Source organism: Arvicola amphibius, chromosome 1, assembly GCF_903992535.2.
Source record: "Arvicola amphibius chromosome 1, mArvAmp1.2, whole genome shotgun sequence".
Lineage (NCBI taxonomy): Eukaryota > Metazoa > Chordata > Mammalia > Rodentia > Cricetidae > Arvicola > Arvicola amphibius.
In genome coordinates, this window is record NC_052047.1 from 34814319 (window position 1) to 34827940 (window position 13622).

The window sequence follows — 13622 nt, forward strand, 5'->3', positions numbered from 1 at the left end:
TGAAGGCTTCGGATAAAAAGAGGAGTTCTTGCAGATGGAGGACTCTGCTTCTCTGCGGGTAATTATTACATTGCTCTAGGGGTCAGCATGTGCGCATAGCCCGGAGTCAGTCCACATCTTACAGGATAGTGATTATCAGTGTTCACCACGTGTTCTTGTACAGGTTAGCCTGCCAGCATCACCTACACCAGCACCAATCTCACTGTGGCTGGAGCGCTCTTGCCTAGTGGTCCCCATTGGTTTCTTGGAACAACTTAATGAAAAATGCAGGAAGTCTCCTTTCAAAGCCTGTTCTATTTGGAAAGGTTTCTGGACAGGAAAAAGTTGGGTGGGAGCAAAGGCGTGAAGGGGGGACCTGCCACCTAGTGGTACAAGATCTGAAACACTCTTGACTGGAAGGAAGTCCAAGAAAAACAAGCCACTCTGAAGAATGCCCATAGGAAATGGAGGGATGGAAAGGCAGAAAACTGAGGGGCAGAGCCTCGTGATTTGACAAAGAGTGATTGAGAATGAGTAGGGGCTACCCAAGAGCAGAGTGTGTGAGGTTCTGTGAAGGCTTACTGCTTAGGAGGAAGAGCCACGGAACTTGTGACTTGAGGCCACACTATAGCATTCCCTAGCGAGGTTCCCTGCATGGGAGAAACAAAAGTACCCACCCAAGACTGGATCTAGTCCTTACCCCATCCTAAAATCTGGGAGCAGCAGAAATTAGACATTAAATGAGGTCTAGAGTGACTAGCTGGCCCAGACCCATTCCCAGAGGGGCATCTAGGGGACAATCTGTCTTTGAACCTTTGGCTAGAGGAGCCTTGCCAAATAACTGATGGATGAATCTGGACCATGTGAGGAGTGTGGAGATAGAATTGAAAAGACCCTAGGCCCCTTTGGGTCTGGCCTGAATTTAAAAATGCACTTGTCCCTATACACACCCGGTACACACACCAATATAGGGCCACCTTAACAGTATCCCTGTAATTGGATGGATACAAAAGGAGATGTGTCATGTGACGGCCAGCAAGCTGTCTCTTTATCCACACTCATTAAGTTGCATTAAGTCAAGAAAAGGGATCTCTAGAACCTCTGTCTTCCATAAATTGTACTTAGGTTCAGATTCTTTATTGTTTCTCAGTCAGAACAGGGCTTGATGACCCCTTCTTTATGACCTGAATTATGAATAAGAACAGGCTTCACACAAGTTAAAGGTGCACATAAAACACAGCCTGAATCCTGTCTGCCTGAAACTTGCCTGGAGAATTCTAATTTTTTCCATGTGAAAATATTTAGACTTGTGCTCAAAGTTGTATGTTTTTATCTCTAAGCCAGAGATAGTGATGCACACAATCCTAGCCCTTGTGAGGTTGAAGCAGGATTGCCTGGAATTCAAGGCCAGCACAGGATACAGCACCAGGACAGCCAGAGCCATCAAGACACTATCTCAAAGGGAAAAAAAAAGTAAAACAAACTGTAGGCATAGACCATCAGCCCCAAATACAGAAATTTCCCCGTATGAGTGAGAGAGAGAGAGGTTTTGTGTGTGCATCTGTCTCATCGAAGGTGTTGAACACAATTTAAATACAATCCTGCATACTCGGGACTTCTGTAGTGTTTATTTGAAGTTTGTCCTGCTGCTTCCGGACAGTAAAGCCAGCCGATGCCTTCTGCTGGTCTGACCAGACGTCCTACTCACTAACCTGTTCCCTGCTCTCACTGAAGTAGTGACTTTTATAAGACGGGAAAAGCAGTCCTCATAGTCACACTGCTGCTTGTGTCTTTGTTCATGTGCATGAGCTGTCTATGTCCATAGGGTGTGCATTTTGGTCTTATGTAGTGTATGTAGATATTTCAAGTGCCTATTATCTGAGATTTTTCCACACTCCACAGAGAACTGTCCCTTCCACACCTGTGTTGTGGACACACCACAAGTCCCCTAAGCAGTATCTCTGTTTACCTCTGCTGTTGTCATTGAAGCTCTTGAAGAACCCTAAGGGAAAACTATTTCCTTCTTATCAAAAGAATGTAACCTCCCTCTGGGTGGAGACCACCCAAGAGTTAACCCAGGTGTGTCAGTCACCTTCAGTCACACCTGGAAATGGGAGGGGTGATTGATCCTTTAATGAATGAGACCTTGAACTTTTTCTTCCCCTTATTCAGGGGAAGTCAAGCTGGAGCCACTTAGTTGTGAAGTCAACATAACTTTTCCTTTTACCTCTCCTCCTCTCCCTCCCCCTTCCCTCCTCTCTCCCCCCTCTCTTTCCCTCTCCCTCTCCTCTCTCCCTGCCTTCCCTCCTATACTTGCCAAATGTGGGCAGGGTATACTCTCCCAGTTACTCTGTTCTTTCTTCTTCTTCTTCTTCTTCTTCTTCTTCTTCTTCTTCTTCTTCTTCTTCTTCTTCTTCTCTTCCTCCTCCTCCTCCTCCTCCTCCTCCTCCTCCTCCTCTTCCTCCTCCTTCTCCTTCTTCCTTTTTTTGTTTTTGGTGGTGGTGGTGCTGGTGATAAACAGGGATGGTTTTTTGTTTATTTGCTGTTTTGAGAAATAGTGAGGATCTCACTATCTAGCTGAGGCTGTTCTAGAACTCACATGTTGATCAGACAAGCTTCCAGCTCACAAAGATCCGCCTGCCTCTGGCTTCCCTGCCCCTTACTCTTCGGTAAGTCACAACCCGCCCACCTCAACCTGCACCTTTGCCACAGTGGCTTAGGAACTAAGGCCTACTCTCTTCCCCTTCCCCAGCTTATTCCTCCAGGGATCTACACAGATGTACACCTTGCTTCCCTGGGTTTTTTCCTTTTAGACACTAATAAAAATTTTCCTCAAGGTTTCTTCTGAGCCTGGTCCTAAGTTCTTTTATTAATAAGGCTAAGAACCCAGAGGAAAGACCCCGTTTTCCCCTGTAAGAATATTTGGCTATTGAAAAATGTACTACACAAAGAATGTTTTTGCATGCAACATTTTGTACCAAGTAAATATTCCTAGACCAAGAGTTACTGGATCAAAAGATTTTAGTTGAAGTTTTACCCAGTTACTCTTTTTTTGGCTGGCCTCCAAGTTACAATCCTCCTGCCTCAGCCTCCCCAGAGCTAAGCTGCCTTCACACACTATCTCCAGTTGCTGTTTAGAAACTGTAGGTACCAATTTCCACTTTTACATAGATACTTCATTCTTTTTCCACAATTCTTACCAAACAGAGTTAACAAACTTGGTTTTTGTCAAATTGATATTTATCCTGTCATGAGGCCAGCCAGAGTGGATGCCTGGTCAGAGCCACTGATGTTTCCTTCTCCATGAGTTGAGTTTCATCTTCTTGCCTGGTGTTCTGTGTCACTGTGGATCTTGTTTTATGTTATCCATGCGATTGTTTTCTTTTGTAGGGTATTACCTCAATCATATAAATTTGATTTTCCTCCAATCTGTCCTGCAGCTTTTGATTTCCCTTTGGTGGTTTTTTTTTCTCTGTAGGAATAATTATCATTACACCGTCAGTTCAATCATTGTCTTCGTGTTTTGTTTTCTGACTTAGACAGGAAGCCTAGGCCTCTCCCGTGAGTGCTTTTTAACACACTGTGCAGGATTAAGATGGAAACTACAGCTTAAGCTTATTCTGTTTTCCTTTTTATTTTCCAGTTGTCTCAGTTTGAGTTGAACTTTGAAATTTAAAAAAGTATCTGTAGTCGGGGTGGTGAGGTTGTAGCTCATTGGTTACATGCTGCCTAGTGGGCACTGAAGACAAATAAATAAGAAAGTAAATAAACAACTCATAGTCCATGTTATGATTGAAGGACAGATATTATTGATTAGGCTGGGTACTTTCTGAGTTTTCTCTTAATTGCTGTTTTGACTCTCTTCATTTTCATCTAATTGAAAAATACTTACAATGTTGTGTGGCTTTAAACTACAGGAAGCTAGGGATGATGCCGGGAGCTAGACATGCTTTCTCCTCTTTCTCTTAACTGGTGCATGCCCACCATCCCTTTGTCTCTTTATGAGCCCAGTGCCACTGGAATTTGTCTAAGGAAAAAAAGAAGATGAGGAGACACGTTGATGTTGGCTTGCATTTTTATGTGCAGGCAATGTGTAAATGCCTGTAGTTTTAAATATGTATGCATTTAGCGTAGTTCTTATTTTAAATAATATAACCTTCCTTTTTTGCCTTTTTTTTTTACCAAAAGTAGATATTTTATTAGATTAGGGAGTGGAGTGATGACTCCATGCCTGAAGCATCCTAGTCAAGCCATCTTGCTAGAAGATGAGTTGCGAGTGGTTTTCCATGGTCTTGATAAGAAGGTCACTTAGTGGGAGGGAGTTCTTATTTCATACATTACAGAATGGAAGCCTTTGTTAGGGAATGTAGAATGGGATCTGTCTGTGTAAGTGTTTCAGTTGCACATCTAAAGTTATTGAAACACTTTTGAAAGTTTGATCAATAATAGCAGCTGGGAGTTTTGAAGTGAATGAATAATAAGACATATAAGATTTCAGAAGATTTTTATTTTGGAGCTCTTGGAAAGAAAAAGTATTCATATTTCAAGAAGTGAGTGAATATCCCCTGTGCTTTGGCCTCCCCAACAGTTAGAACTACAGCGGCGGCGCAGGAGTGAATAGATTTTGATTACGGGGATATTTCATACACTCACAAGTAGTAAACATTTAAATTTACTCTTATTGCCTTTATTCATGTTTCGGAAAGCGGTGTGTGTGCCATGGTGTTCCGTGTGGGGGTCAGAGGACAGCCTGTAGAATCAGTTCTTGCCTTACACCTGAGAGTCCCAGAGACCAAACTCCAGTTGTCAGGTTTGCCATCAAGTGCCTTTTCCCACTGAGCCATCTCATCAGTCCCAACAGGAAAACTATTCTTTATAAATGAGAAAGAATATTTATAGAAATGTGTTCGCTCTTCTATCTTCCCACTGACAAGTCATTTGGAAGTTATTAGAGCCCGTACTTAATAATAAGCCAATAAAACCAATGATAATTTTGAGAATTCTTAACTACAACCTGCTAGCAAAGATATATAACTTGTATAATCCACCAGCCAAGTGCTGGTATTTAAATAAAGGAAGCTGTGTGATATTGCAAGCACTCATCAGTTTTACTTCATCAGCTCAGGGAGGCGTACTGGTTCCATGTATTCAGCTTTCTTTGTGACCTCTTCCTTTCTCACTGCGGTTTAGGATGTCAGAGAAAGTCTTGGTGCTTCACACATTAGCGGTGTCAAAATTCCATAACTCATACTTAAATTATGATTAAAATCTTCTAGACTGTGATTACTTATTTCATGGAGATGTTGGTTTTTTCCTCAGTCAATCCTGAAACTTTTATACAGAAAAAAAAGGTCACATTTACATTTTCAAGATGCATTTCAAAGATACTTTGAAGTATTTCGCTGTGCCTACTTACATGCTCCTGGTTTTTGGTTTGGGTTTCTTAAATGCAGGGTCATGAGATTAATAATAGATTAAAAGTTAATGCAGGTCCTATTTGTTTCAAGTAAGTACATGATTCATTTGTTAATGTAAAGAGCCAGCCACAATACAAATGCCATATACATTCGTGATTATTTTCCTTTCTGAATAGCAAAATATGATATACTCAGAAATATTCTTATACATATTTATAAAGGTTTTCAAACTATGTAAATATTTTATTGTTCACATTTTTATATTTCATACAATCATTTGTATTGTTACTACATATAAAGAGTTCTCATTTGGCCAAAGTAAAATCATATCTTAGTAACCTCATTAGTACTTAGAATAATTTTTAAAAGCATGATAGTCATGAAATCAGTTATTTGAATTCATCGAGGGTAATCATTCATCATTAGTTAGAAGTAAATGGATAGGCCTGTCTGGTTAAGCGATCCAACTTTGCTTTATTTTTTTTCCCCTTTAGGCAGAACTCGCAGTTTGGAGATGAAAAAACATTTAGTGACTCATCCCTGTTGGAGAATCTCCAGAATAACCACGTAAGTGTCGTCAGCACATTCTCCGTACCCCGTAGGTGAGCAGAGCACTGGCACATCCTTCTCAGCTGCACTCCATGTTTCTGGTTTTTTTGTTGTTGTTGTTGTTGTTTTTACTTGCATGATCTTTTTTTTTTTTTTTTTAGATTTCTTTTACTTTATGTGTACTAGTGTTCTAAATGTCTCCTATGTCCAGATGCTTGTGTCTTTCCCTTAGGAAGTTTCCCGCTGTGATATTATTGAGCCTTTTTTATACGACCCCTAAATAGGAAGGGGAGATAGGATATAGTAAGAGTAAACAGAATTCAAATATTATTAAAGCTAGAGGAAAATCAGAAAGGATACAGAGGACGGAGTAGGGAGAGGAACAAAAGTAAGAAAGAGCGGGATGTAGGTATGAGAAACAGAACACGGTAGAGTGGCGCGGAAGCGGATCTAACCTCGTTGAGCAATACAGCGTGTGTAGATGCCAGTGGGGATTCTTTAAAAAAATAAAAACAACAAAAATGAAAGTAAACTAAAACAGAAGGTACTGTGTCCTCAGTCCTAATCTCTTCTTGCTTATACTGTTAGAATAATGCCTTTTTTTCTCCCTCAGCTGCCATAGTTTTAACTATTGGTAAGAGCACCTGCCCATCTTAGTACCAACTTACGACACAGCCTTAGCACTGACTTATGACATCATAGCCTTAGTACTGACATATGACACAACCTTAGTTCCAACTTATGACACAGCCTTAATAGCAACTTATGACACAGCCTTAGTATTGACTTATGACGTCATAGCCTTAGTACCAACTTATGACACAGCCTTAGTATTGACTTATGACATTATAGCCTTAGTACCGACTTATGCCTTAGTACTGACTTATGACATGAATGGATGATATATGGTAAATAGATAGATAGATAGATAGATAGATAGATAGATAGATAGATAGACAGACAGATAGATAGATATAAAATTATAGATATATAGATATACTGGAGAAAGGGAAGGTGGCATTACAGAAAAATGCACACATAATCACCCCCACTCAAAGGTTAGATGCCTGAAATTTAAATCTGACTAGAAATTACAAACAAAAAAGTGAATATTTTAGAATATGTCTTCTGCCCACTAAGGACCAAATTAATCATCTTTTTCTCTCATTTCTGTTTAAGAGCACAAAATCGTGTTAAATAAATGTTTATAGAATGAATGAGGAAGTACAAGAACAAATAAATTGTGTTCTAAATAGTTTTCATCATAATAACTGTTGGCTGTAATCCCACACCCCCAATGCTGTCCAGCTGTTCTCTTAATAAATGGCCATGAAGTAACATTACTGCCATTAGTGTCACATGTTTAAATGAAAGGGATAAATTATGTGTTTATTCCTCACAGCCAACCGCACCTATCATTTGTGAATTTCTCACAATGATGGCAGTCTGCCACACAGCTGTACCAGAGAGAGAAGGCGAGAAGATCTTTTATCAGGCGGCGTCTCCAGGTACAGAAGAAGCAACAATGAAGTATTTTTCTGTAGAAAGTTGTTCTGAAATTTGGTATTATAGAACTCAAATTTTCAATTTAATTTACAAATGGAACATAACCAAATTATGATTTTAGATTTAAAACAATTGGATCCTAATTAGAAACTTGGCCTTCAGGGTTAAATATGTGTGAGGGTTAAGTGTGTGTGTGTGTGTGTGTGTGTGTGTGTGTGTGTGTGTGTGTGTGTGTGAAAATATGTTGCTTTGTGTATGTGACTTTTCTCAAATTAATTATATGGAAAATTGAGTCATAAAGTGTACACAAAGGAATAAAAGTATTTATATACATGTAATTGTTCCCCCTTATTAATAAACTCTTGCATGATGGGTTTTACACATAGTCAGATGGGAGATTTGTTTGCCTAAAGAAAGCTGCGATGCATGATTTTAGAATACAATTCTGCCCTCTCTTTAGGGACTGGAGGGCACCCTTTCTGTGTTCACTTAGGTGAGGAGAGCTTCTTGCACTCAGGGGGCATTCTATAAAATATTTACTGGCCATTAAGCTATTTAGGCTTGATTTTAGACTTATTTCCAATATAAAATTAGGTAAATAATCCAAACTTTAAGGGAAATGATACACTTTGTATTTTAAAACCATATTCTTAACTAGTGGTTATGTCTTGAACAATGCATCAAATTCCTTAACCAAAGTAAGAAATTTTGTTGTTTCACATAGAGAATATGTGTGTGTATGTATATGTGTCTATGAGTGTATGTATGTGTGTGCACATATGTGTATATGGGTGCACATGTGTGTATGTATGTGCTCACTGTGTGTATGTATGTGTACACGTGTGTGGGGGCACATGTGGATATGTGTGTGCATGCACATGTATGTGTGGATGTATTTATGTGTGTGGATTGTATGTGTGCACATGTGTATCTGTGTGTGTGTGTGTGTGTGTGTGTGTATCTATGTGTGTATGTATCTTATCACTCTCAGCAGTGACAAAGCCTGGTGACATGGTGAGGAAAGCAGGTGACATAAACTAAGCCTCTGTTCCCTTTAAGTGATTCAGATCTCAGGCACTGGAATTAACACTCAAACATTTGGGGGGAATGGATAAATCTTTAAAAGACTTCCTGCCATGGATTAGGAGAAAGGTGTCCTCAAGCGTATGCTGACTAAGGTGTCCAAGCTGTCACTTTCGGGTGTGGGTCATGAACAGTTGCTCCCATTCCTCTGGCATCATCATATACACAGAAAGGAATGGGTTTCAGAGCATACTGAAAGGAATTTTTAACTGAGCAGAAACCTGCATTGTGCCCGTTTCTTTCCCTTACATTTGCATACATCATCTGTTTCTGTCCCCGTTCTGTCACCTCTTCCCTGACACAGATGAGGGAGCACTGGTCAGAGCTGCCAAGCAGCTGAACTTTGTCTTCACTGGAAGAACTCCGGACTCGGTCATCATAGATTCAGTAAGTCACCTGTGTCTTAAGGGCGCTTTAAAACCTGCATAGCACGCCGGGCGGCGGTGGCGCACGCCTTTAATCCCAGCACTCGGGAGGCAGAGGCAGGCGGATCTCTGTGAGTTCGAGACCAGCCTGGTCTACAAGAGCTAGTTCCAGGACAGGCTCCAAAGCTGCAGAGAAACCCTGTCTCGAAAAACCAAAAAAAAAAACAAAAAAAACAACAAAAAAAAAAAACCTGCATAGCGCATTCTTGTAGCTTCAGAGATAAAGGCAGTATGGAAAAGATCACAGTGGAGCCAAAGTTTCCTATCCAGGGGCACCACTGTCCATTCCTTCATTCGCTTCTTTCAACACTAAGCAAAATTGTGGCTGATAATACGCTTGATAGACAATGTTGATTCTTCCAAACTAGACCTATCTACTGATTTTCTGCTCCACTAAAAGGAGATTTATCTGCCTTGAGTCATCTTCCCATTTGTTCCTTCTCTAGATTCCAGACATTATTAAATGTTTGGTTATGTGAGTATGCAGAAGCCTGGGTATAGTGCATAGGCCTGTTATCACAGAGCTCGGGAGGTAGAAGACAGGAGGATCTGGAGTTCACTCAGAGCTAGGCTGGGCTACATAGCGAGTTTGAAGCCAGCCTGGGCTACATGAGCCTGGGCTACCCTGTCTCAAAACAGCTAACAACAAAAAGGTCATTCTTCAGGATCTGCTTTTACGTGGGAAGTTTTTGAACAGATTTATCACAGCAGGTGATATCTGAGTGGCTAGTCATCAAGGAAATGCAAACCATAGTGGAATACTGCTGTGCACCCACTGGGAAGACTGAAATTAAAAAACATTGATGGAAACAAATGTTAGTGAATTTTTGAAGAGTTTTCTAATAAAGGAAAGCTGCCTCGATCCAGCAGCTATCCTCAGTTCTCAGTTACTCAGGAGAAAGGGAAGTTCGTGTCCACCATAAGAGGCGTAACGGGAGTGTTCTTGGTAGCTGCCTTCATGGTTAAGCCAAGCTGGAAGCAAACAAATGCATATCAGCAGGAGAGGATAAACAGTTTGAGATCCGTCTGACAATCGAAACAATGAAAAAGGTGAACTCTTGATTCTTGAGTAGTGTGGATAAATCACAAAAACTCTATATTGAAAAGGGAAGAATGCCAGGCACGAAGGAAAGCCTCCTTTATGAGCCCATCTGTCTGCAGCTGGAAACTGTGCAGACGTGATTTATAATGATAGAATCTTGAACAGCCATTGCCTTGGGGCGGGGAGAAGATTGATTGGAAAAGCAACGAGAGAATTCATTATGGGTCAGATGTTCTGCATCTTCAACAGGGCAGTGTTTGCACAAACAGTACCTTTATCAAACTGTACAGTTTGCATTGAAGATCTCTGTGGTTTATTTAATGTAAATGATAGCTCATTTTAAAAATTATTATTAGCGTTTTTATTACACCTGTACATGTATTCATAACTAAGCATCTTTGCACTTGGTATCTTTTCATTAAACTCTTTCCTAACTCAAATTTTTTTCTTAAAATTCATTTTCCATCATTTCCTAAGGACAAATTTTTGACATTTTTTTTTATTGTATCCTTTTCTTTCCTTGACTCTGTGGGTCCTTGCGTCCTTAGCTAGTAAGCTAGGATGGCCACAGCAGATAATCCTGTCTGTTGGCTGTCTGTCACAGTCTCCACTGGACAGAGTTCTCCCGCCTGCCTCTGTGACCCTCGGGAATGCTTCCGAGCCCTCTCCTGTCTTTCACTATTCACTAACCTGAAAGTTTGGTAAACTCTCCCCCGTAATTCAGAAGGAGGAAGAGAAATTGTGTTTGTGTTGACGTTTTACAATAAAAATTTGTGACAAGTGATTATTTCCAAGAAACCTAAAGTATTTTCATTTCTTTTATTCTGCAGCTGGGGCAGGAAGAAAGATATGAATTGCTCAATGTCCTAGAGTTTACCAGGTAAAGACACCTGCTCTAGAATTTGTGTGGGGGGGAATACATTTTCATTCATTTTTTGTTTGTCCTATATATAGCTGGAATGTATGCTTTACTCTTATTTATGGGTTTAAGCAGAATATTAAGATCTTCCATATGGTTTAGGTGTCCTGTCTGTAAACAAGTCATGCACAGTTTTCTTCAGGACATGGGACTGTGTGGCTTCTGCTGGCAGTTCAAAGGGACTTTCTGTGAGGCAATTGCCTGAATCCCAGCTATAGGACAAGACTAAGAGCCCTGTGGCTGGCATGTTAGCTAGCCTTTCAATATAATATTGAGTGCCTGATACAATCACCTCCTAAAGATGAGTTTATTTTGACACATTTTTGAGGCTGCACTCCATGACCAATAGCCTAGCTACACTGGGCCTGTAGTGAGGTAACACACAAGGCAAGAACACAGAGAGGAGTAAACCTACTCACCTCGTGGCATGATACTCCTACCATGGAGTCTTCAGAGATGGCCTTAGTGCTCATGAGATACTTAAAAATCTCAAAAGAGTACAAGAAAGTAGACATGGTTTCACAGATGCCCCTCAAAGCCTACCCAATGGCCCAAAGACCTCTTACCTTTTAGAGGTTCCCCCCTCCTAATAGCACCTCTCTGGGATCAGTCCTCCAATACATGGGGCCTTTGGAGGGTGTATTTCAGTTCTAAACTCTAGCATCTAAAGACCTAAAATCATAGATATACTAGATATACTAAGAGGCAACAAGATTTATGTGGAATGAAATTGTTAAGATTCAGGAAGCCTCTGTATTCATTGTATGTTCCTTATGCCCACTTGTCTCTGTGAAGTAAGAATTTTACCATCTAGTAGGAAGAAACAGAAAGCAAAGTGAGTGTCTCACTCACTCCTTTCTTAAAAAGAAATAATGTTGGCTGTGTTCATCACTGTGACAAGATCCTTCCAGAAACAACATAAAGAAACAAAACTTAATGTTAGCTCACGTTTTAAAGGGATACAGTCCATCATGGCGGGGAGAGCAAGGTGCCTGGAGCTCCGTGGATAATGGCAAGAGCATGTGACATGTCTCATTAAATCCCCATGAATCCAGGAGCAGAGAGATCAGGGCCAGAAGAGCACCAAGCCATAACCCTGACGAACTCTCCCCAAGTAACATCTTTCAGCCAAGTAGGCCTCATCTCCTAAACTAGCTCTCCAATGAGAGACCAAATACCAAATATAGGAGCTTGTGGAATGTCTTTGCATTCCAGCTAGAGCAAAGGCCTGCAGCTATACCACCCTACTCAGACTTAGGTTGGGTATTGTTGCCTAGCCACCCTATGTTCACCGGACAAATGGGTCTTACTACAGGATCACTAAAGACTGCATGTCCTCTCAAAGGACACTTCAGAAATGAAAGCCCAGGAAAGAACAATGCTTTGTTTGCAAAAAGACTTGCCCACCTGTTTTCCTGAGCTTTCTCCTATGTAGCAAATGTACAAAGTGCCTGGGAGAGACAGTTCCTTTTGTATGCTAACTTTGGTGACTGTTTTGATCCTGAATGACCACGTGACCAAATAACAGGGCTCAAAGCAAGAAGCTAAGTTAATTACCTAGGATAGAATATTCCCACATACATCGCTCATCTCTGTCTTCATGATAAAGTGTCTTTCCCAACCCTGTTTGTGTTAAAGGTGATATAAACAGCATATAAATTAGCATATAGATGTGGTTTTTGAACCCTTTATGCTGATGAAAAGTGCCATGGAGAAAAATAAGTCAAAAGTGAGGACTTTCAGGTCTTCGATTCTGTGGTGAGGGTGGGCCTCAGCCTGGAAAGGGAAACGAATGTGATGCTGTCCGTCTCCGTGAATGCACTAGCAGTTTGGATCAGGATAACGGTGGTGAGATTGAAGAAAAGATGGTGGGGCTTTTTACACCTATTTGGGGGAGATGAGTGGAACTTGGCTATAGATTGGATGGGTGGGGCAGGAACAAAGAAAAGGAAGGAAAGGGTGAGGATCCTAGTTTGAACAGCTAGGTATGTAGAAATTCCTTTTATATGGATGACAGAGATAGGAATAGGAATGATGCGGTAGATGAGATGTTTGGAAACACTATGCTTTAGATGTCTGGGAGACATACAGATGAAAGTGTCCAGTAGGGAACTGGCTATAAAGCCAGAAAATAAAACCAAAATTATGGTTGAAATACCCGTTCAGTAGTCACTGGTCTCCAACTGATACCAAAAGTTTATAAGTCAATAGGCTCTTCTGAAGATAAAATATAGATTAAGGAGAAAGTGGAAGGCTGATGACTGAGCCACTTATTAAAAATAATTCTAACTATTGAGGATTGATTGCAGACTAAGAATTAGCCAAATATTGTGGCACAGACCTGTAATACTCACTAATTTGGAGACAGAAACAAGATCTCAAGTTCAAAACTTCCCTGGAATGCAGACAAGTTTAAGGTCAGCTCAGGTCCCTTACTCAGAACTTGCCTTGAAATGAGAAATGGACCATGTGGTATACTTCAGCGGTAGAGTGCTTAGCTAGCATGAGCAACTATTGCAAGAGGGGACTAAATAAAATCAAGTTTTTCTTGTTAAAGATACAGAGGACAAAAGCAGAATGATAAATAGCCCAGAGCTGAGAGAAATCACCTGTGCAGAGGCAGCTGCCAGTGTAGGTAAGGGGAAGTTTGATAAAGATCTGCTGAGTATTCATTGGAATGGTAGGAAGATGGGAGTAGAGGG

At 40.7% G+C, this 13622-nt stretch overlaps 1 protein-coding gene across 2 annotated transcripts in view; it reads left to right on the forward strand.

The window, feature by feature from the left end:
- Nucleotides 1-13622, forward strand: part of Atp8a1 (ATPase phospholipid transporting 8A1) — a 213162-nt gene that overhangs the window by 83234 nt on the left and 116306 nt on the right. For both annotated transcript variants that reach the window (XM_038327824.2, XM_038327841.1), the window contains 4 exons: nucleotides 5891-5963; nucleotides 7348-7453; nucleotides 8839-8921; nucleotides 10832-10881. In XM_038327824.2, the coding sequence (XP_038183752.1) occupies nucleotides 5891-5963; nucleotides 7348-7453; nucleotides 8839-8921; nucleotides 10832-10881 (312 nt within the window). The remainder of the gene's footprint in view (nucleotides 1-5890; nucleotides 5964-7347; nucleotides 7454-8838; nucleotides 8922-10831; nucleotides 10882-13622) is intronic.